Genomic DNA, 25,612 nt, shown 5'->3' on the forward strand with positions numbered 1-25,612 from the left:
GACAAACCCATCTTTTCTCCCCAAAGTTGTTTCTGACTTTTCCATCAATCAGTCTGTTGACCTACCAGAATTTTTCCCAAACTTCTCTAATAAAGGAGAATACTGCCTACATTCCTTGGATGTGCACAGGCAATTGAGATTTTATTTAGACAGGACCAAAACAATAAGCGAGACTGACCAATTTTTCATTTCCTTTTCTGGGCCTAGAGTGGGAAATTCTGTCTCCCAGGTCACTTTACCAAAATAGCTAAGGGACTGCATATGTTTCACCTATTCACTTGCAAAACAATCTGTGCCACAGAATATTAAAGTCCATTCCACTAGATCGGTAACGACGTCTGTAGCCTTCCATACCAGAGCTTCTATGGATGACATTTGCACAGCAGCCACTTGGGCTAAACCCCACACTTTTATCAATCATTACAAATTAGATGTAGTCTCCAGAGGGAGAGCTGCCTTTGGCTCAGTGATTCTCAGGAACGTTCTTCTGTAAGGGCCACCCAAGGATTTCAAGGTAGCTGGGGATTCTGTCCCATCAGTGATGAATGGAAAGAAGATTAACAACATCAGATAAAGACATTGTCTTGCCATAACATTCCATCTGTTGGTGATCTTTCATTCATCACTTCCCACCCTCCTTCCCCTGCCAAAGGATCCTGGGGGATGCTTTGGGTCCAAGTGGTGTCTTAGGGCATTTGCGCAGAAATGGCCTCTGCTTTACTTGTATAACGTGGGTAAACTTGAGCTAAGCTTCTATCCACAATGCCCTTCTCCCTGTTACCTCAGATCAAGAGCTAGCTGGCTGGCATGAGCTTGGTATTAGGCCAACTCTGTTCCGAGGGCTCGGAACCAAACCCATCAGTGATGAATGAAAGAAGATCAACACCACAGATGGAACAATATGGTAAGACACAACTTTTTTGCCTGTTTCTCCCACATGTTCAATGGAGTTTGTAAACCATCACATACGTAGTCCACTGTCTTGGGCCGCCAATATTATTGTCTTTTGGTTTAAATTTTTCTCTCCTTAACCATTCCTTTGTTTGATCTTGATTAATATGATGTTGTTCCAAGAGTTTTCTATACTTCGAACTATATGCATTTTCCACATTTTTGCCTTCTCGTGATCCTTCACCTTATATTCTTTATTTTGTTTTTTAGCATATTCAGTTGCTGCCAGATTGTTTTCTACTTTTGGTTCGATTTCCATTCCCACTTGAAGCCAATATGCGTCTGCTAAACTAAGCAGGGACGTTCTCTTATTCTCCTCGTATTTCAAAACTTTCAGTGCGTTTGGATCTTGTGAGGTCAGCAAAAAGCAGATCTGTACATGTAATTTTCATGGAGGCCCTTACCTCCTTCAGAATGGGGAATATATAATCTTGGTATGCACTGATTTTTATAAATCATTTGATAAACATGAAGCATCTTTCTTGTTTTCCTGTCCAACTTATCAAACACCTTTTGGGGCCAGTCAATCACTCCAAAACTGTAAGGTTAGAACAGTAAGAGCAATTTTTTTTATAGCTTGGACTTTGTTCCTAGATGTCAACACTTTTCAGTATTAAGTCTTCTAAAATCTTCTTTACTAAGTTTTATTCACATTAGTTCATGTTTCATTGTTCATTCTTCAGCAATTTCCAAATATGTATACACTCCCTCTTGCTCAGGTACTTTTATTTCACATTCCTGCCCCAAACTGATGCTCTCTTGGTGCTGCAGTTTTCCTGCTTAAAAGGTTGATTTTGCGCATTTATCAAGACCAAATGACATTCTTATATCATCTGAAAAAGTTATGATCACCTGCTTTTGTGCTTTCTTGTTTGTTTGATGAACTATACAGGTTTAAATCTTCTACAAAAAGATAAGTCTTTACACTTTGTTTTGTGGGAGCCAAATCATAGCCATGATATAATCTGTCAAGTGTTCAATTTAATGGATTAAGGGAAAGACAAAATAGCAGCAGTGAGAGGAATATCTCCCTTTGAATTTTTATCCCTGGAATAATAATTTGTCCTTTATCGTGGCTTAACTGCAAAGTGGTTTGCCAGTGTTTCATGGTCACTGTAAGTAATTGATAAGTGTAAGGTATATCTTACAACTTTTTAAATATTCTTTTATCCATGAATGTGAGATACTGTCAAATGCTTTTTTATACTATGCCATACACAGATTCTTCCCTGTTTTACAGTTCTCCACTATGACTTGAACAGCAAATGATCCTTTGTTCCATAATACTTTCTTTTATTACTCTTGTTCTATTGCCTTGATTGAGGTTTTCTTCTAAATGACTATAAACTCTGATGTTCCAGTCAATATTTGATATGTCGTCGGAAGGCAAGTAAATTGGTCTATAGTTTTTAGGATAGCTTGCAGGTTCGCTGTTAAGTAGGTGTATTGTTTTTCCTATTGTTAACCAGATTGGTGTCTGGTCAGGGTGCGCATGTAGATAGTTGTCACTCATGGCTAAATCTTCATGTAAAGATATTAATACTTTTTGCCAGAAGTTAGGTACTGCATCAGGGCCTTGGGTTTTCCAGTTAGGAGCTTTCCTTAACTTTGTTTCAATCTCTCTGTCTGTTGCCTCATCCCATTTCATATCCTGCACAGTTGAACTTCTTATTCTTTCTTTTACTACTTCTGTCCATTTAGCATCTTTGTTCCACAGGATCTTCATAGATACTTCTCCAAAATGTATCTATTTATTCTTTTTTGGTGCTGTTTCAGTTCCTTTTAATGTGTTTCCCACCTCTCCATAAAACTTTTTTGGGTCATCAGTGAATTGCTTATATTGTAATTTTTCTTTGTTTGTCTGCATATCTTCTACGTTTTTCTGCCCGTGCTGATATTTTTAGTCTGGTTTAGTATGGGTGGCTGCATTTACATTGAGCTCTGCACATAAGTGTGTATTGCCTTTGAAGTTGTGGACATAGTTAAAGAATGCTCTGTGGTTGGCCGTGGCCTGGGAAGCCACATTTACCAGAAATGTAGCTGTGGAAGACTTTATTTGACCTCCAAGTTGTTTGTTTAGTTTGAAAGTGTTTTTGCCATGCTGGGTGCTACACCTCCAAATTTTTGACATGATTTTCTTCCTTCTGTTATACAGCCTATTGATTTTGTGATTCCACCAAGGTGGCTTGTTTTTTGAGTTAGTTCTGTAGTTCTTCCTGGTGGGAACAGCTGCCTCTCTGCAGCTATTAACATGCTTGCCTAGGGTTACTGTGAACAGTTCTGCATAGGCAGCAGTGTTGTTGGGGTTTATGGGGAAATGAAGCTTTGCCAGGTTATCACTTTATAGCAGGAAGTTAGCCTTAGAGTAGTTCCTGAATATTCCAGTGTTAGAAGGGAGTCCAGGTTATATTTTTACTTAGAAGGAGATCATTTTCTGGTCTGACCATACCAGGCAAGGCATTACAGTAGGGGGTGTGCAGCACTCTCCCATATTAGTAAGGACCAGATCCAGTATGGTTACACCCCTGGTTGGTGTATTGATAGTCTGATCCAGGGGGTATACGTTTACAAAATCCAGGAATCTCTGTACATGTACGTCGGATGTTGTATAGGATTCCCAGTTAATAGAGGGGTAATTAGTCACCCATGAATATGGTACTTTGTTGGATGGTGAGTGTTTCCAATAAGTTTTTAAATACATGGTATGAGTTTCCTGGGTCATAGAGAGGGACCTATAGCTTGCAAGGAAGTGATATTGGATTTTGCCTGTGGTGATATTAGAAAGGTGGAGCTCAAGTGCATCGTCCTGTTTGACCAGCCTTGAGGTATATTTATTTTTAATGAAGATTGAGGCACCTATACCTTTAGTTTTGTCTGTGTAGTAGCTGGTGTAAATGTGTGGAAGGCATTATAACCTTGCACTGTCAAAGTGCTCTCCATGGCTTTAAACAATGTTTCAGTGACTGCACAGACCTCGGCATTCTCTAGGGTGAGTAGAACTTCTAGGGAGTGCAGACGTTTTGTTTAGACTCCTAGCATTGAGCAGTAGTACCTTTAGGTTGTTTTGATTTGCTATGTTGGAAGTACTATCAGTTTGGCATTGCCTAAAAAAAGGCACTGTGGGGGAAGACAGTGATGTCCTTCAAGGATGCATCTGCAGTCATAACATATGGGTTGTCCTGCCTCAGGCAGCCCTTCTGTCGGCCGGATTCCAAAGTCTGGGTCTGGCCTCAGCTGATGTCGCATCTTCCCCGACGTCACAGCTGCTGGGGTATAAAGGCATCAGCCGACGCCATTTTCCCCAGTCTTTCTTGCTGCGCCGTGCCCGAAGCAGAAGCTGTTCGCAAGTGCTGGTCGGTCAGATCCAGAGATTCAGCTACCGAAGACTTCTAAAAAGCTAAGTACCCCGTTGGGGACTCTTTCTTGCCTCAGCCGATGTCAGACAAAGTAAATAATTGTTTAACTTGTGAGAAACAAATACCTCATAAGGATTTTCATTCCTACTGCCTTCCTTGCTTAGGCCCACACCACGACGTATCAGCCTGTTTAGTCTGTGCCTCCTTCAACCGACGGACTCTTAGACGTCGGTCGGAGTTTGCAGAAGAGTTTTTTGGATCCGCTTTTGCATATAAAATGCCGTTGGAGACTCCGACTACGCATTTAGCCAAAAAACGCAAGGAAAAGGACCGACACTCGCGGCCCGCGGTTTCAGCTGAAACCACGGTTAGGCCTACCGCGAGTGTCTCAGTTTCGGCTGAAACCGAGGCCTCGGTTCTTCCTTCTGCCGAAATCATACCTCCGACAACCGAGGCCAGCGAGGCCCCGGCCGAGTCGGCTACAGAAATCCCTACCGAAGAAGCAAGAGCACGAGAATTGTCCGACACCATTCCTTTGGACATTTCCACTCCTGCACGTGGGGCAGCTAGGCCCCCTGCTTCTATGTCTATTAAGGCTTTCTCCAGGGCTAAAGCAGCTAAAATTACTAAAGCTTTACCTGCAAAATCAACCTCTCAGAGAACTTCCTCAAGTTCCCAGATTCTCAGTCTTGCTGAGGACCTTATTTCTCTGATTAGGGGTTCCCAACCTCACCCAGACAGGGCCTCCCAACCTCTTCCTGACAAAAGGCCCAGGACTGAACCCCCTGAACCTCTCTCCTCTGACTACTCCTCGGATGGATCTGATTTGTCAGATCATCACAAAGGGCCATACTCACCTTATGAGGACTCTGATGCAGAAGACTCTATCCCTTCTGCTTCCCCTCCAGAGGAATTTTCCTTTGGGGAAACTTTACACTCTATGAGGGAACACTTTCAATGGCAGGGTCAGGATTTCTCTGATTCTAGAAAAAGGCTAAGGACTTTCTTACACTTGCCACAGCATAGGCCTTTAGCCATACCACCTGTGCTAACTGTAGTTGATGATGCATATAATGATGTCAGCTCTGCCCCTGATTCACTTCCTCCGGCCCCTGCCAAACCTGACAGATACTACAGGGTTCTGGATTCACACTTCCACTTGTATAAGGCCCATGCTGCAGACCCAGAAACTATTTCTCAGGGCCCGAAAGGTGTTGCAGCTGCCACTGCCAAAAACCCACTACCCTCTGAAAGGGAGTCAAGAGCATTAGAGAGATGGGGAAAAAAGGTTTATACATCTGCTACTCTTTCTGCCAGGGCTTTAAACTGTCAATTCCATATGATACAGTACCAGGAATATTTGTTAGATCAGCTGAATAAAAAGCTTTCTTCTCCTGAACCTTTAGACCTTAAGGCCCTTCAGGATTAGGTACACAATTCTCAGCAGGTCAGTAATCATTTTTTAAAATGTGGCTATGATGCACTGGGGGCTGCATTTAGATCAGCTATGACTGGGGCAGTAATTCGTAGACATGCCTGGCTAAAAGAACAATCCTTGCCGGACCATGTCAAGGCTAAACTCCTAGATGCTCCAATGGAGAAACAAAGTTTGTTTGGCTCCCCTGCACAGGAGATTCTAAAGAAAGTGGAAGAAAAAGCAAAATCTGTGCAAACAGTTAAGGATTTTCTGCAGGTCCAACCTCTGAGGTTCAGCAGAAACTGGCCTTCTAAGAATTGGTCCTTTCCAGACACCTCCAAAGCACAGAGGGGCAGGAATAGACGCCCAAGAGGCAGAGGTCAATCAAAAGGTGCCTACAGGGGTCGCCAGTGGCAACCTGCCAACCAGAGGAGTACTGCCACAGTTGCAACTACATCCACTTCCACAGGACAAACACAATGACTTGACACTGACTCCGCCTACAAGGGAACAACTGGAAGCACCCTTGGGCGGAAAATTGGCTTTATTCTCAAACAACTGGCATTGCATTACAAAAGACAAATGGACATTGCAAACAATAGACAGAGGATACAGGTTTCATTTCCACACTTTACCTAGAAGGAGCGGAATGCCAAACCTTCCACCAAACCAGAAGCCAGAGGCTTTAAGACAAATCAACAATTTACTTCAGATGAAAGCAATAGAAAGGGTACCATCTACGGAACAAGGCCAAGGGTTTTACTCCAGAATATTCCTTGTACCAAGAAAAGAAACCCAATGGAGGCCTATTCTCGACTTGTCCGCACTAAACACATATCTCATTGTGCCAAAATTCAAAATGCTGACCGTACAGCAACTTCTTCCCATGTTGGGCAAGGAGTCTTGGCTTGTGACTCTAGATCTCAAGGAGGCATACCTGCACATCCCTATACGACCAGATTGCAGAAGACACCTCAGATTTCTTGCGGGATCAGAGCATTATCAATTCTCAGCATTGCCATTTGGCTTATCTACTGCACCCAGAGTATTCACGAAATGCCTGGCATCAGTAATTGCACATTGCAGGCTTCAGGGAATTCAAATCTACCCATACCTGGACGACTGCCTCATACAAGCGGAGAACAGGACAAGACTTACAAAGGATTTGGCCTATGTCATACACCTGTTACAGGCCTTGGGATACACAGTCAACATCCAGAAGTCAAGACTAGTGCCATCCCAAAGGATAACCTTTTTGGGTGCGGATCTGGACATAATAACTCAGATGGCTTTTCTCACAGAAGAAAAACAAAAGCAACTACCGGTCTACTTCATGGCTTTGACAAGACAAACTCAGCTCACTGCAAGGAAAGTCCTGCAGGCCCTGGGTTACATGGCATCTTGCATAATCTTGATCCCACATGCCAGGCTGCATATGAGGAAATTACAATGGTACCTAAGGAATGTATGGTCTCAACACAGGCACAGTCTAGAAACCATGATTCCAATCATTCCATGCCTGAAAAAGGAATTCCTGTGGTGGGCTCAGGCCTGCCAGTCCAACAGAGGGTTGCCTTTCACAAACCACATCCAAGGCAGACCATCACCACGGACGCCTCAGACCGAGGATGGGGAGCACACATGGAAGACAAGTGCATCCAAGGCCTATGGACTCAAGACCAGCTGAATCTGCACATAAACCTAAAGAAGATGCTGGCAGTGAAACATGCAATCGAGGCATTCAAATCACTCCTCCAGCAAGGTCATCTGCTGATAAGGACAGACAATACCACAGTCATGTGGTACATAAACAGGGAGGCACGCATTCATACCCTCTATGCCGGATGGCAATGGATCTGTGGAACCTAGCCCTGAATCTCAACATCCAACTGCAAGCCAAATTCGTACCAGGAAAAGAGAATTTACTAGCAGACAGCTTAAGCAGAACTACCACGGATGCTGCATCCAGACATCTTCAAAATCATAACAAACAAATGGGGAATGCCAGAGATAGACCTGTTCGCCTCCCCACTCAACAACCAACTAAAGAAATTCTGCTCAAGAGTATTCCACCCACAAGCCTGGAAGGTGGACTCCCTCTCTTTCAACTGGAATGCCCTAGCAGTGTATGCTTTTCCACCGCTCCCATTGATGTACAGAGTACTACTGAAGATCAGAGGAACAGCCAAATGTGATACTGATAGCTCCAGACTGGCCAAGGCAGCACTGGTATCCGCTGCTGAGAAGCATGTCTCGGATGAACTCATGGCCTCTACCCCTATGGCCTCTACTTCTAACGCAGAACAACTTCAAGACACTGCATCCAAACTTGAAAACACTGCAGCTGACTGCCTGGAAAATTGCCTAAAACAAAACCAAACTGTCTTATCTCAAAGGGTCAAGGACATAATCCTGGAGGCTTGTTAGACCCTCCACAAGAAAGACATACTCAGCTAAATGGAAGAGATTCCTCATTTGGAGCGCTTCAAAGGGTACAAATGTCACACTGGCAAACCTAGCACACATCCTAGAATACTTAGCAGAACTGTTCCACAATGGCCTGTCCTATTCTTCCATTAAGATTCATGCTTCAGCAATTTCAGCAGAGTACAACATGGATCCTCCTATCTTCTCTCACCCTCTCCTCAGACAATTTTTAAGAGGGATCAAAAATGTAAAACCTCCAAGAAAACCCCCTCTTCCTGCATGGGATCTCAATTTTGTGCTGGAAAAATTAACACTACCTCCCTTTGAACCAGCAGCATCAGCAGACTTACAGTTCTTATCTTGGAAAACTGCTTTCCTTCTAGCAATCACTTCAGCAAGAAGAGTATCCGAGTTACAGGCGCTAATGGCAGTGCAGCCTTTCCTTATTTTTCACCAGGATAGAGTATCTCTGAGAACCAATCCTACTTTCATGCCAAAGGTGGTATTCAGGGTATCCTTGAACCAAGCTATTCATTTGCCTACGTTCTTCCCTAACCCACAGAACAGGGGGGAAAACTACTGCACACCTTGGATGTACACAGACAACTACGCTACTATCTGGACAGAACTAAAACCAGCAGAAAAAATGACCAACTTCTGGGAGCATATGCAGCTGGAGTGCAAGGAAAAGCAATTTCCAAACAGACAATCTCTAAATGGATAGGAAATTGCATTCGTTTCTGCTACTCTTTTCATGGAAAGACAGCTCCTGAAAATATCAGGCCTCACTCCACAAGAGCCACAGCCACCACTACAGCTTTCCTACGAGGGGTGGCTACCAAAGACATTTTAGAAGCTGCTACTTGGAGCTCCGTGCATACATTTGCCAAGCATTACAATCTACCTTTATACTCCAGATCCCGAGCAGGTTTTGCAACTGCAGTTTTACAGGGGATCATAACTACACCATCCTTATCTTAGTACCTCCTCCCCCAGTTTGGCTATGGTATTCTACCCATATGTTATGACTGCAGATGCATCCTTGAAGGACATAGTACAGGTTTGTACCTACCATAAATGTAGATGTCCGATAGGTATGCATCTGCAGTCAGGATTACCCACCCGCCTTCTCCTCTGTGGTATTCCTAGGGTGCTTACCCCTCTTTCATCTAGCTGGGGGAATCTATTATGGTGTATTTGTTTGTATGTGTATATATGTATATGTATATATATATATATATATATATATATATATATATATATATATATATATATATTGTTTTACTCTGTTTGGAATTTTCAATTTTTATCCAAATTTAGCCTTCCTAGAGGGCACCTGGCATCTGGGGCAAGAAACACTGAGGAAAATGGCGTCGGCTGATGCCTTTATACCCCAGCAGCTGTGACGTCGGGGAAGATGCGACATCAGCCGAGGCCAGACCCAGACTTTGGAATCCGGCCGACCAAAGGGCTGCCTGAGGCAGGACAACCCATATGTTATGACTGCAGATGCATACCTATCGGACATCTACATTTATGGTAGGTACAAAACTGTACTTTTTTGTTAATCAAAATCCTAGAGGGAAAGGTGCAGACCATCCCTAGCAATGCAGCGTGGTATGTTGACCATCTCCTATGCTGACAAATATTGCATCCCTTTAGAATTTCTCCAGTTATTAGTCATTTACTGCCTCCTGCCTGTACACTTCCATCTTTAAAAAGGTACATTCTTTCAGCCTATTTCCATATTTGTAAACAAACCTTAATTTGTTTTTTCTCTCCATATAATAGTGTCAATATTTATTGAGGTTATCTGGCTGTTGTAAACCCACTTGTGGAAGCCATCACAGGAATACATGGCATTTTAAAGTTAAAAGGCTGTAGACATTTGTTGCATGCCTCATGACATAACCTACATTTTCCGAAACCTCACGATGTTCTGTAGTCCTATCTCACCATAATTCTTGCTGGATGGGTTTGGAGCCGATATTCGCCTCCAACTTGGCCAATACTAAAGCTCAAGAGCTTTTACTGGCTCGAGGCTAGCCTCTGTCCTATGGTGCCTCACAGCAATTCCTCAGATCTTGTTTGCCACAAAAGCTTCGAGGTTGTATCTTACTGGCTCATTGGCTAAGTAAAACTTTATTTGTTAAATTTAGTCTCTTTTTTTTCCTGAATTTTCTATCTTTATTGTACTCTTTATATACTCATATTTTTTTTGTCTCTTGTGTGAATTTTTTTTGTATGTGTGTGTGTTTATATATTTATATGTATGTATGTGTGTGTGTGTATATATATATATATATATATATATATATATATATATATATATATATATATATATATATTTATAGTCTATATTAGAACACCAAAAGTTCAAAATTTCAAGTGTTCTAATATCGACCCGTTTTCAGCGAACGCTGAAAATATCGAAGAAACTGAAAACAGAATTTTTTCTCAGGGAAAGAATTTGGTTGTCCGTTTCTGTTGCTTCGGTATTTTCAGCGCTGTGGTGGAAAGTTACAGGTCGGGTTCAGGTAAGTGTGTGATTGTGTGGACCTGAGGGATCTTCGTGTTACACTGCTGCAGTCATTACACTTGGGTTAACCTGCCATCAGGCGGTCCCGCAGTCAGCCAGAGTTCCAAAGTCTTGGTCCAGCATCGGTTGCTGGTGCTTCTTCCCTGACGTCAGTGCGCCAGGGGTATATAAGATGCATCAGACGCCATCTTTCTTGCCGTGCGGTGCTCGAAGCAAAAGCAGTTCGCAAGTGCCGGTCGGCCGACTCCTGAGATTTTCGAAGTTGAACTTCAGATCCGAAGTCTTCAATAAAGCTCCAAAGTCTTCAATAAAGCTAAGTACCCCATTGGGGAAACTTTTTTCTTGCCTCGGACCGATGTCAGAAAAAGTTAATAATTTTATTTTTTGTGGGAAGCAAATACCTCATAAGGACTTCCACTCTTACTGTATTCCATGCCTAGACCCTGATCACGACGTCACTAGTTGTCGGTTTTGTGCTAGACTTAAACGCACTATAAAACGACGTTTTGATTTTGCTTTGCACTACTTTGGCCGAAGGTTCAATTATACAATGCCGTCGGAGCAACCGACGACCGCAATTCATAAAAAAAACAGAGACAAGGATAAAGACAAGCATCCGAGGTCCAACACCGACGACGAAGCCCCTTCTAGGCCAGTCGCAGCCCCTGCCACCCACTACCTCAGAGCCACAGGCTGCCTCCGACTCCCACGTGGAGACAACTAGGCCTCTGGAAACTCAAGGTATTGGGCCTACGGAAACTAATTCCTCAGATGGGTCCGGAGCTGCTGAGCAGGCATCGGCTTCTGAGGGTGTTTTCAGACCTTCACAACTTACCATTAAAGCAACAGCCAAGACTAAAACACCATTAAAGACAAAGAAACAAGTACAGCATTCTCCAGGACAGTCCTCCATGCCTAAGAAACAGATGCTCAAAATGGCTGAAGACCTCATTACTCTAATTGAGGGTTCCCATCCCCCTCCTGAGAAAAGGCCTAGGCAGGATACAGACTATGACTCCTCTGATCAGGTTTCCATTTCCTCTGATTCCTCTTCAGACCAGGGATACTCTCTACCCCCCCCCTATGAGGACTCTGATGCTGAAGAATCTGTCCCTTCAGCCTCTCCTCCTGAGGATTACTCTTTTGGGGAAACTTTACATACCATGAGGGAGCATTTCCATTGGGAAAGTCAGGATTATTCAGAATCCAAGAAAAGGCTCAGGGACTTTCTTTTATTGCCTCAGCACAGGTCCCTAGCTATTCCGCCTGTGTTTGATATTGTGGATGATGTTTTCTCTGAATCCAGCTTATCTCCTGATTCTTTTCCCCCTGCTCCAGCCAAGCCAGATAGGTATTAGAGTCCCTGACTCTCACAAGTTTCTTTATACAAACCCTTCTGCTGACCTAGAAACCATTTCCCATGGTCCCAAAGGGGTTAAGGCTTCCATTGCAAAAAATCCAGTCCCCTCTGACTGAGATTCCAGAGCATTGGATAGATGGGGGGAAGAAAGTTTACACTTCTGCAACTTTAGCAGTAAGGGCTTTAATTTGCCAGTTTCACATGCTTAAGTACTAACAATATTTAATGGCTCAGTTAAAACAGAAAATGCTTACAAGCTCAGAAGCTCCTGACTATAAAGAAATGCAGGATTTATTGCATGCAGTTGAACAGGTGGGAAATCATACTCTGCAAAGTGGATTTGTGGATTTAATTCTTTAGAGGCCTCTTGTAGTTACAGGTTCTGTGATTTGAAGACATGCTTGGTTAAAAGTACAGAGTTTACCTGACCATGTTAAAGCAAAATTATTGGATGCTCCTTTACAGCATGATACCTTGTTTGGTGTTAAGCAGAAGAGGTGTTAAAGAAAATGGAGGATAAAGCTAAATCTATGCAAACAGTCAAAGATTTCTTACAGGTACAGCCACCTTGATTTAGCAGAAATTGGCCAACAAAGAATTGGTCCTTTCCAGTGTCAGACAGGCCACAGAGAGGCAGATACAGATGCCCAAGAGGCAGATCTCAACCCCAAGGCTCTTGCAGACAACGACAGTGGGGGTACCTCAACCCCAAAAGGAGGTGAGGACAAGTCTCAACCTTACAGGAAACAGTCCCAATAGGTTCATAGGTTGGTACTGGGCTGTCTGCCCGAAGGCATATATTAGCCCAGCCACGTTGTGCAGTATTCACCGCCCCTTTAGTAGTTCCCTAGACCCTTGTACTAGCAGCTAGTACCTTTGGCCCCTATCTAGTAGTGCTGTTGGTGTGATCCCCAGTGTGAACTTTGTTACCCATCCACTCATCAAGGTTCCTCGTGGAGTGATAGTGAGGGGCTCTGTCTTATGTAGATTGGGACCAATGACTTCCCTCTTCGTATGCCAAGCATTTCCCTTTTGGCAGCCCCCTTAGGGGGGGAAACTAGCACTTTTTTCTCAAAATTGGCAAACAATCACCCAAGACAATTGGGTTCTGAATATTGTGTCTCAAGGATGCAGGTTCCACTTTCACACTTTACCAAGGCTAAAGGGAATGCCAAACCTGCCACAAAATCAATGGGCAGAGGCTCAAAAACAAATTTCAACCCTCATGGACATGAGAGCTATTCAAAAAGTACCACAGCAAGAACAAGGATAAGGATTTTACTCAAGACTCTTCCTGGTCCCCAGAAAGGACAAGGCCTGGAGACCCATACTAGACCTTTCAACCCTAAATACTTACCTGGATGTTCCGAAATTCAAAATGTTGACACTACAGCAGCTTCTTCCCATGCTGGGTAAGAAGGCTTGGCTTGTTATTCTGGACCTCAGAGGCATACCTGCATGTCCCTATCAGACAAGATTGCAGAAGATACCTCAGATTCAAAGCTGGTGCAATGCACTACCAATTCTCTGCACTGCCCTTTGGCCTATCTACTATGACCAGGGTCTTTACAAAGTGCCTGGCACCAGTAATTGCATTTTGCAGACAAAAAGGAATTCAAATATATCCATACCTGGACGACTGTCTCATTCAAGCAGAGAAAAAGGACATTCTTCTAAAGCATCTGGCATTTGTAAAAAGGCTGCTAATTTCTCTAGGGTACACAGTAAATGAGAAGAAGTCAAAACTAGTGCCCTCACAGCAGATAATATTCCTGGGTGCCAGCTTGGATACAACGGCCCAGATGGCTTCTCATGCCAGACAAACAAGGACAACTGACTCAATATTTTCAATTACTGACAAAAAAGTCCCATCTCCCTGCAAGAAAAATTTTGCAGGCCCTGGGATTCATGGCATTCTGCATACTACTAATTCCATATGCCAGACTGCATATGAGGAAATTACAATGGTACCTAAAAAGTGTTTGGACTCAACACACTCACAGTTTAAAAACAGTAATACCAATAATTCCCTGCCTACAACAGGAGTTTCGATGGTGGGCACAGGCATGTCACTTCAACAAGGGTCAGCCTTTTACTCTACCCACAGCCAGGCAGACTCCAACAACAGATGCTTTGGATTATGCCTGGGGAGCACACATGGCAGGAAAAATGTATTCAGGGCAAGTGGACCACAGACCAAATGCATCTTCACATCAATCAGAAAGAGATGTTGGCTGTTCAGAATGCCCTAACAGCTTTCAAGGACCTTCTGCATCCAAGACAATTATTATTAAAGACAGACAACACCACAGTAATGTGGTACATAAACAAGCAAGGGGGCACTCATTCTTATCCCCTATGCAGGCAAGCCATGACCTTGTGGAACACAGCTCTAACTTAAGTTCATCTGCAAGCACAATTCCTGCCAGGAAAGAAAAATACTCTGGCAGACAGTCTCAGCAGAAATATCATGGACCCTCACGAATGGAAATTGAATCCACAAATCTTCAACATGGTAACTCAAAAATGGGGGTGTCCAGACATAGATCTTTTTGCCTCCCCACTGAATTGCCAGCTACAAAAATTCTGCACAAGGACTTACTACACGCAAGCAAAATGAATGCTCTCTTGTTCAGCTGGAAAAGCCTAAAAGTTTATGCCTTCCCACCACTGCCTCTCCTTTTAAAGGTACTCCTAAAAGCCAGACAAGAAAAACCACAGATGATCCTGATTGCTCCAGACTGGCCACACCAGCACTGGTACCCAATCTTAAATAACTTAGCTCAAGGCCCACCATGGATTTTGCCTCAAATTTCACACCTTCTGACTCAACAAAACAACCAGATCCTGCACAGTCAGCTCAAACCCCTAAACCTGGCTGCATGGCAGATTCATTAGTCAAACAGGCAACACCTCTCTCTAAAGCTGTTTTGGGTGTCATTTTGGAGGCCAGGAGGCCTAGCACCAGGAAATCTTACTCAGAAAAATGGAAGAGATTCTGTGCCTGGAACCAGGCTCAAAGCCTTGACCCTCTTGTCCCAAACATTCCTCTGATTTTACAATACTTAACTGAGATGCTGGACAAGGGCATATCCTTTTCATCAATTAAGATTCATGCCTCTGCTATTTCAGCTCATTACAACATGGATCCTCCTTTATTCTCTCATCCCTTGCTAAAGTAGTACCTCAGAGGGGCTAAAAACATAAGACCGCCCCGGAGACCACCAACACCAATGTGGGACCTCAATTTTGTTTTGGAAAAACTGACCTTGCCACCTTTTGAGCCAGCCAATACAGCCGATCTAAAATTTTTACCATGGAAAACAGCTCTGCTCCTGGCAGTAACTTCAGCACGAAGAGTCTCAGAGCTTCATTCATTAATGGCAGTGGAACCTTTCATAATATTTCATCAGGACAGGGTTTCTTTAAAGACAAACCCTACCTTCATGCCAAAGGTGGTATCTAGTGTGGCTCTTAACCAAACCATCCATTTGCCAACTTTCTATCCAAACCCCCAGAATAAAGGGGAGAAACTTCTGCACTCTTTGGACATACACAGGCAGCTACGCTTCTACTTGGACAAAAAATCTTACAGGAAAACTGAGCAACTGTAGCATATGCTGCAGGATCTCAGGGCAAGGCTATCTCAAAGCAAACTATTTCCATATTGATAGGACACTGTATTCATTACTGCTACACACAGCATGGAGAATCAGTCCCTAATAACATTAGGCCACTTTCTTCCAGAGCAACAGCCACTTCAACAGCCTTTCTCAGAGGAGTACCAACCAAGGAAATTTTGGAGGCTGCAACTTGAGTTCAGTACACACCTTCACCAAGCATTACCACTTGCCTCTTTACTCTAAATCCAGAGCAGGATTTGCCACTGCAGTTCTGCAAGGCCTCATAGCCAATCCTAACTCTTTATAGACCAGCCACCCAACCTTAGCTTTGGGATTCTACCCAAGTGTAATGATTGCAGCAGTGCAACACGATGAACATAGTACAGTTTTGTACCTACCATAAATGTAGATGTTCGAGTGTTCACACTGCTGCAGTCCAGGTTACCCTCCCTCCATCCTCTCTGTCCTTGCTGGACTTATCCATACCTTTCTATCCTATATAACCTTTGTGGTGTATTTGCTTGTAACTGAAGGTATTGTTTTTATTTTTTATGTATGTTTTATTAGCAATATGTATTGCCTACCTACTTGGGGGCATCTGACATCTGGGGCAAGAAAAACTGAAGAAAATGGCATCGGCTGCATCTTGTATATCCCTGGTGCACTGACGTCAGGGAAGAAGCGACAGCAACCAAAGCTGGACCAAGACTTTGGAACTCTGGCCGACTGCGGGACCACCTGACGGCAGGATAACCCAAGTATAATGACTGCAGCAGTGTGAACACTCTAACATCTACATTTATGGAAGGTACAAAACTGTACTTTAGGGTGGGTTAGGTGAGTTACGGTTAGGGTGCGGGTCAGGTAAGTGTGTGATTGTGTGGACGTGAGGGTTAGGGTGAGGTGACTGTACGATAGTGACAGACCTTATAGTTAGGGTTTGGGTTAAGGTAAGTGGATAGTGGTGTATGTATAGTTTAGTGTAGGGTTAAGTTTAAGAGTTTAGGTGTATGTGTGTGGATTGCTGTGTTTGTTTGGTATGCTTGTGTTGTGTGTATGTGTTTTGGAACAGCAAATTTTTTCCCTAGGAAAAAATTTGCTGTTCTGTATGTTCTATGTTTTAAATTTTCGATTCATAGTTCCATATTAGAACACTCGAAATTTTGAACGTTCGGTGTTCTAATATAGACTCTATATATGTGTATATATATATATACAAGTTCTTTCTCACTTCTTCTTTGTCTGTAGTTAGTATTTAGTGTTGTATTGCTTGTTGTTTTTCCAGCTACTCTATTCCTGGTAGTCGGAATGTCGAAAGATAAGGATAGGGAGCAATAAGGATCATCGCCCTTCGGGGTTTAAGAAGTGTGATAGATGTGCACAGAAAGTCTCTCTCACAGACAGTCACACCAGTTGCGTGTATTACCTTGGGTGCAGCCAATTTGCGGGAGCCCTACACCTTTTGCCATGCATTTAGCACCAGAGTTTTAAATGAAAGAAAGAGGAAACTCATTGATAAGGGGTCTCATGACCAGTTCCTTTCAGGAACTGCTGGAACTTGGTCAGGCAGCTCCAAAATCTTCTAAGAGAAAATCTTCGGCCCCAGCTTTGGAGCCGACTAAAAAGACTAAAGCGTCGGAGCCAAGAAGTTCCAGTTCCAATTAATCTTCGTCCATTTCGGTGCCGTCTGTCTCCTCAGTACCGAGGCAACTTTCGGTACCGAAAATGTTACTGGAAATTGAGGTAATCTCCTCCACCTTGAGATCTCCTATTTTGGAGTGGAGGAGATCTCCTTCTGTCTCCACCAGATCTTCCAGGACTTGTCTGATGAAGACAACGAGCAGGTGGTGAAGAGGTTGCTTTTGGATCCAGCTCTGGATAGAAAATTAGCCCCTCCAGATGCAAAGGTTTCAAATCCCCTTACCGACTACTGTTCCTCCTCCAACTGATTCGCTCTCGGAGCCTTTCACTTGACGCTCTCGAGTAGACTTCAAGGGGAACAGTCACCCTGGGTTCTCGTTGGAACCGACCCTCCATCTCAGAGCCTCAGCTCGACTCAGCTTGGCTCCCACTTATGCTTCGGAGCCACTCCCCCTTTCTAGGAGTCAACCTTCCATCCCTCAGAGCAGAGGTCTTCGGAGTGAGGGAGGAAGGCTTTCAAAGCCAAAGAGAAGGCTTTATTTTCTGCTAAAGCCATACCATTGGAACCTTTGTCCCACGACCAGCAGGCAGCAACCTCTTCCCCCTTGCCACCCCCACAGCGTAGGGAGACAGAGGCCCAAGTAGCCCTCTTGGAGGTGCCCCCTCTTCTGAGACCTCCCCATTATCCCACTGGAGAGCTCCCTCGGAAGAGGCTGTGTAAGAGGAAGCATGTCAACTCACCTGAGTCTGTCACATCAGACACTGGTTTAGAGGAATCAGAAGGGTCCCCTAGATCCCCCTCTGAAAAGGTCTCCTTTTCTGACACCCTAGAAATCCTTACACAGAGAGGTGATTGGAAGACCTCTAACCCTACAGAGGATGAATCAGTGCATCTTGAGGCCTTTGGTTCCCGACCTCCCACCTCTTGGGTGACACCGCCTTATGACCAACTTTTGGGGGTCGTATTGCGGAAAGCCTGGACCTCTCCAGATTCAGTGGAGCCCATCCCGAGGAGTCCAAATAAGTTCATGACAGCACCTGAGGACAAGACTCTCCTTAGTAAGGGAGTTCCCATTGATTCTATGGTGGTAACAGTGGCCACCAAGAAGGAGTTATCCGAGACATCTTCTAATCTCCATCCTCCTAGCAAGGAGTTCAGGATGATGGATAGGTACGGGAAGCATACTTTTTCTTCAGCGGCATTTACACTAAGATCACTGAATTACCTTACACATTGTACTCTTCTTCAAAGGGATCTTCTGAAAGAGTTAGGAGACACCCTCCAGGGTTCAGTAGCTCCAGCTTCCATGGATAAGGTTTTTGTGCAGCTCTCAACCCTTACTTCCTTAGCTAACTCCTCCATGAGGCTGATGTCGTATGTGGCAGATGGAGCGAGTAGGGCAGCCGCAACAGGAATATCCCTCAGGAGACATTTTTGGATGCGTCTTTGTAATTTTACGGAGTCCTTCAAGTCTTCCTTCACTAACGTCCCCTTCGATGGTTCATCTCTTTTTGGACCCCAAGTGAAAGAGACTAGGTGTGAGCAGGAAGGGAAAACCTTATCTGCTGTCGCAGTCCATTTCTCCCTCCTGTGTAGACCCTATCCCAAGTGTAATACAGGAGTGAAAATCTGGTTTCGTAAATCCCAAAAAGGTTTCTCTCAGGCACAAGGTCAACCCTCCCCTAGAGGCAGAGGGGGAGGATATAATGGAAGGCACCGCCCTCACGGCAAAGGAGGTCTGCAGCATTAGGGAGACAGAGAAACTTTCTCTGATCGTTCCTCCCATCGCCCCTGAGGGGTTGCCCAACTGTCCATTTCTGGAGGCAGTCGGGGGTCATCTATCGCTGTACGCAAGTGCCTGGCTAACCATCTCCCAAGATTGTTGGGTACACACCATAATATCCAGAGGTTACCTGATCCCCTTTGTTTCCGAACCCCCAACAAATTGGTCTCTAGCAGACGTACCATCCATCCATCTAGACCATGCAACATCAGAGATCATCTTGTTGCTGCAAAAAAGAGTCATCCAAGAAGTCCCCGCAGAGCAAGTAGGATCCGGAACTTACTCCTGATTCTTTTTAGTTCCAAAAAAGACAGGGGACTGGCGATCAGTCCTAGATCTCAGTAGGCTCAACAAGCATGTAAAGAAATTGAAGTTCCGAATGGTCACTCTGCAGTCGATATTTCCCTTTATCGGGAAGGACACTTGGATGTGCTCAATCAATCTCCAGGACGTGTACTACCACATCAAAATGGACAGGTGCTCCAGGAGACATTTACGCTTCCGGCTGGGAGACAGTCATTTTTAGTTCAGAACACTGCCCTTTGGTCTCACTGCAGCCCCCAGCGTGTTTACCAAATGCATGGCAGTGGTAACAGCTCACCTGAGATGTCAAGGATTCCAGGTGTTTCCGTACCTAGACGACTGGCTCCTCACTGCTACCACCAAGCATCAACGCATCAGAACCTTGTGCGCCAGTCTAGGTATCACTGTCAACCTAAAAAAAGTCTGCCTTCTCTCCCTCACAGCACATTGTATGCTTAGGCTCAGAAATAGACACAACCACCATGTCAGCAAGACTAACTAGAAAGAGTAGTCTCTCTAAGCAGTCAAGTCAGATCCTTGATAAACAAAAAGTTCAGGCCAGAGTAGTCCAAGTCCTAGGGACTATGGCTTCCACCATCCTATTAGTTCCTCTTGCTCGTCTACACATGAGGATACTTCATTGGCTGTTACTTGCCCAATGGTCGATGCAAGACCTTCCATTGTCTCACCAGATTTTTATAACAAACACCTGCAAAAAGGATCTCACATGGTGGCTGCACACACAACAACTCCTAGGTAGTCTAATTGTTCCTCCCTAAGAGAAAGCAGTTTTGACCATGGATGCTTCCCAGATAGGGTGGGGAGGGGATTATCAGGGAATGACAGTCCAAGGTACTTGGCAGAACCATGAGAACCACTTGCACATCAATGTTTTGGAGATGTGAGCAGTGCTGTATGCGTTGCAAGCACTTCACAGCTCCCTTCCCACTGGGACAATTGCGATTCAGTCAGACAAACATGTCTGTCGTCTGGTACATAAACAAAGGGGAACCAAATCTTACCTGCTTTGCAGAGAGGCCTTAAAGAGTTTGGAAATGGGTGATGGATACTCAGCGCTTCCTGATAGCAATGCATATCCCGGGGAAATCCAGCATAATAGCAGACAAGCTCAGCCGAGCAATTCTGATGCCTCACAAGTGGTCCCTGAATCCAAATGTTGCGAAAGAGATCTTTCACAGATGGGGCCAGCCTTGCTGCGACCTATTTGCCACTCGCCTGAACACCAAATGCAGCAGCTACTTTGCCCTCATTCCCCATCTGGGGATGTCACCCAGGGATGCTCTATTTCATGACTGGCCACTGGGACTTCTTTATGCCTTTCCTCCTTTTCCACTCATTCTCAAAGTAATACAGAAATCAAGACAGTCGAGGAGTTCCTTGATCCTCATTGCTCCTTACTGGCCTTGACAAGTTTGGTCTCCCTTCCTGTGGCCCTACCTTTTGGAGGAACCATGGATTATGGACCCATCTCCAGATCTCCTGATTCATCAGTCTGGACAGTTCCACCTCACCATCCACACCCTCAAATTGACAGCATGCCTGCTCTAGTTCCACGAATAGCCAGGTGTATTCCCCTATCCCCTTCGGTCAAACACATTCTAATTTCATCCCATAAACCTTCCACTCAAACTATACTCCAGCAAATGGAAAAGGTTTTTGTTTTGGTCTATGAACCAGAGCTTAGATCTGGCTCCTATAGAATCTATTTTATCTTTCCTAGCGTCAATTTTTCATGAAGGAGCGGCAGCCGCTACACTTAGAGTTCAGTTAGCTGCCATTTCCAATTTCCATTTTGGTTTCATGGGAAATCCAATCATGCAGCACTCCTTGTGTAAAACCTTCTTAAATGTTGTTCTTCTCAGGCCTCCAATCAAACAGCCATTAGAACCTTGGGACTTAAACTTAGTCCTCTCATCTTTGATGTCTGCATCCTTTGAGCCATCCTCTTCATCAGACCTAAAATTGTCAAGGAAAACACTATTCTTAGTAGCCTTAACATCGGCTAAGAGGGTCTCAACTGCAAGCTCTAACTGTTCAACCTCCTTACATTATTTTTCACAAGGATAGAGTCTCTCTCAGGGCAAAACCTTTCCTTTCTTCCCAAGGTATGCTCAGAGCACAATCTGAATACTACTATTGAATTACCTGTGTTTTTTTCCAAACCACTCTAATAAATCTGAGTATAGACCACCAGTTAGACATTCACAGAATACTCAGGTTTTATTTACACAGGACTAAAGAATTCAGAAAATCAGATCAACTATTTGTTTCCTTTTCCGACAAGAAGGGCTTGCCTGTTTCTAAGGTTACTCTTTCAAAATGGCTTTTGGATTGCATTTCATTTGCTTACCAATCAGCTGGCAAGCAGTTACCCATCAAAGTTAAAGGTCCTTCTGCTAGAGCTGTATCTACTTCATGTGCCTTTAGATCTAGGCTCCCAATTGATACTATTTGTGCAGCAGCTACTTGTGCAAGATCACATACTTTTGTCACTCATTGCAAATTGGATTTGGCCTCCCGGGACAGGTCTTCCTTTGGATCCATTGTGCTGAAGAGTCTCTTTGCTTGAGCCACCCGGGATATAGATGCTAGGGACACTGTCCCATCCAGCAAGAATTACGGCGATTATAGGACTACATAACATAAAGAAGTTATGTACTTACTGTAACGTTCCATGTTTGTAGTCCATCTCGCCTACATTCTTGCGTCCCTCCCTCCAACCTCCTTCCTGTTTTCTGGGGGATCTGGTGGACTATACTGGTGCTGCCTGACCTGGTTCTCTTTGTTGTCCACCTGGCATGGATTATATTTTCAAAATCCTTTGTATATATGCAGCTCTGATATTTGTCTTACCTTATAGGTACTTATTGCTTTCTTGCAAACTAGATCTGGGGAATTGCTGTGAATCACCATGGGATAGGGGCTAGCCTCGAGCCAGTAAAAGCTCTCGAGCTTTAGTATCGGCCGAGTCGGAGCCAAGTATCTGCTCCAAACCCATCCAGCAAGAATGTAGGCGAGATGGACTACAAACAAGGAACATTATGGTATGTACATAACTTCTTTTTATAATCTGTTGTACATCAACTTTAATTGTAGAAAACAGATGGGGTCATAGTTTACGTCATTCACTAGTAGCACTGTAAAAATGACTGAAGAGAATTGCTAGTAGTGCATGGTTTCGTACCAAGGCAGTGTAAAATTCCAGATTGCTTTTCATGAGGCAGGTCAAAGCCCTTACAGTGAACTTGCATGGCATTTGTGTTACACCTGTACCTGTATTTACATTTACGTCTTGATGAAACTTAAATTTATTTGAAGCATTTATTACACAGCCCTACAGAGGCAGAAAGACTCTAGGAAGTTTCCCCTTAGTGGTGAGCTATGAGTTGGGATCGCACAACAAAACAGTATTAGCAGTCATTCATCAGTTAATTAGTATTCTCCATACCTTTGAAATTGCTGTCTGGTTTAATATGATTTTTTACATCACTTGCATTCATTATAAAAAAAAGTTCTAACTGTGGTTTGTCACATTCTTGGTTTGTCTGATTTTTCTTAATTTTGTATGAGTGCATCTTTAACTACATTTCATAAGGTCGTGGTAGGACTAATTGAGTTATTGTTAAGTGTTGGTTAAAAAAATATTGCATTTGATGGAAGTATCTCTTATTTTCCTCTCGGGCAATGAAAGCTGACCCATGGTCGCTTAATATTGTTCATCCCAGCCAACCTTATCAGTGCTGGATCTGTTCTTAAACCTGGGTGATGGCCACCAGCACAAGTGGTCACCTTGCCTCTGCACCAGTAAGCCAGCATGTCTGTCTGTCTGGTTTTGTCTCTCTATGAGTTAGACATGGGAAACTGATGCTTATTGTATGCCTCATTTAAGTTTCGTGATTACCACAATTTTAAGCTGCTTGCTTGAAGACACATGGTGTGATGAATTCATTGAATAAAGGACTTGAAAATTATAATTGTTTGAGAAATAAAAACATTAAAAGTAATTTCTGATATGATCAAGAACATGTAAAATCTTTGTTTTGCATGGCAGTACGTAAGCAGGTTAATGATTAACAGCCTTGCTTAAACATTTGTCATCACTTCTTGTGGTACTAGTTAAGCAGTGTAATGAAAAAATGTATGCATTTAATCCAGTCTGTAAGTGGACTTAAACATATTTGTATCTTTTCTAGGTGAATGGAGTCAATGTGAGCAGTGTAAATCATAGCTATGCCATCTCCTTGCTTCGGTGTCCATGTTCCATTCTCCACCTTACAGTCCTACAGGAAAAAGGATTTTCAAACAAAAGCACCCATCAAGACTCATTTTCCAGCACAAACTCCAGCTCTCGGCATGACGTTATTCAGGCTGTTCTTATGAAAAGGGATATAACTGAACCTTTGGGTATTAAACTCATTCGAAAGCCAGATGAGGTTGGAGTGTACATTCTGGAGCTCCTAGCAGGTGGCCTGGCTGCCAAAGATGGGAGGCTGAGAAGCAGTGATAAAGTGCTGTTTATAAATGGACAAGACCTGCGACATGGGACCCCTGAAGTTGCTGCACAGATAATCCAAGTAAGTGTGCAGTGCTCTATGAGGGAGACAAATGCATTAAGTGTGTATTGTCAAAGCTGCTGTAGCCCTTCTTTCTTGGATATTTATGTGTATGTGCATTGGATACCTGCATGTTTCAGTTATTGACTTTGTATATGTATAACTGTATTTTATTTGTGTGTCTGGCCATTTGAGCCTGACTGTGGCTGAAAAGGGTCTTCGAACCAGTTTATCTACCCACTTAACAAATAGAAAAATAAATATATGTAGAGGCAGAGTTTGGCAAAAGTATCTATGTGCAGATGTCTACAATTCCCATTGATGCTTCAGATATGTGCATGACTGCACTTAGTAAACCTGCCAAGTAAACAGGAAGTGGGGCTCTGGGGAGTACATTACCCCACCACCACAGTGATGTCTTTCTTGCCTTGTCCAAGATTGTTTGCCGAGTGGCTAGTTGTTTAGAACCATTATTTGGTATGAGGAGACGATGAGCCAAGCTTAGCACATCAGACCAGACCCTCAGAATCAAGTTCACAGTGATGATCGAACAGTCAGAAATTCGGTCCCTAGTTGGACTCCTGTGAACTCTTGGTCTAGCCCTAGTCGTTACTGGTGATAGCAGCAGTGATCCAGGTTCCCTGTCTTTACAAATGACAGTTCAGTGTTCTATACAGGTTGGTAGTTCTAAGTATATTTATCTGACACTGAAGCTGTAGTTTTATTAATTTTGTAATTTTAAGATCATGTTTGGTGATTTGGCTGTAATGGAAGCCCTTTCTAATGGGACTGATGAATGTCTTGCTTGCCACATCTCTGATTTTTTTTCTTCCTTTTTTGTCAACATCCCCAAAAACAAATGCTGGAACCTTTCTTCATGATAAGCCTGGATATTACCAGAGTTTATTCCTGAGTTCAGGATACTTGTATTGTTTAAATGAGAGTTCGTTCACTGTCCTTTATTTCCAGACATGTAAACCATTTGTCCTACTGGTTGTAATATCCTCGTATAGATTACTACTTACTGCAAGTGCATTTTTAGCTGGTTTGTCTTTTGACCTTTCTTTATTGATGGCAATTGTAGGGAACACTGCTGCAGTATGATTTAGCTAGCTTAAATGTTAATTGGATGGAAGTAGGTATCTGTCTGGCAAGACATCTAGTGCTTTGGATGTTCCCATAGTGGGTCTAGTCTTTTCCTAATGTAGAACTTAAGGTACAAAAGGGAGAGCAGACAGCTTTGTCTTTTGTTGTTTTTTTTGGGCACATCACTAGCATCACTGCTGTTAGATGATTTTGGTGTCATTCTATATTATATTGCTGTCCCTAGTAAGTTGTGAATTAAATTTGACGGTGATATACTAGGAGATTTTTCTAAGATGTATTGTTTCCCTAAAATGTGCTTGGGGTCACCAGATTCCACCAAAGAAGCTTCTCCTTTATTGCCTGTTCTGTCCAGGGAAAGTTCATCTTTACTTTTGTAAAACTCTTAACCAAGCAAACCTTACTTCATAGAGACATAAACCTCCAAGCATTTATGTAGTACCAAGGACTTTTGCCATTGATTCACAGGGTGCCTATCCTTTCCACTTTGTCTTAGTGAGCACCATTGTAAGTCTCAAAAGCAAAAAAAAAAT

The 25,612-nt window shown here is 43.5% G+C and overlaps 1 protein-coding gene across 3 annotated transcripts in view; it reads left to right on the plus strand.

The window, feature by feature from the left end:
• The window catches only part of LOC122790153 (ligand of Numb protein X 2-like), a 702,162-nt gene that overhangs the window by 332,171 nt on the left and 344,379 nt on the right, over positions 1 to 25,612 (plus strand). For all 3 annotated transcript variants that reach the window (XM_044057741.1, XM_044057740.1, XM_044057742.1), the window contains exon 5: positions 23,616 to 23,996. In XM_044057741.1, coding sequence (XP_043913676.1) covers positions 23,616 to 23,996 — 381 coding nt within the window. The remainder of the gene's footprint in view (positions 1 to 23,615; positions 23,997 to 25,612) is intronic.

This window comes from Protopterus annectens, chromosome 15.part0, assembly GCF_019279795.1.
Source record: "Protopterus annectens isolate FY-2018-M chromosome 15.part0, PAN1.0, whole genome shotgun sequence".
NCBI classification, from domain to species: Eukaryota; Metazoa; Chordata; order Ceratodontiformes; family Protopteridae; genus Protopterus; species Protopterus annectens.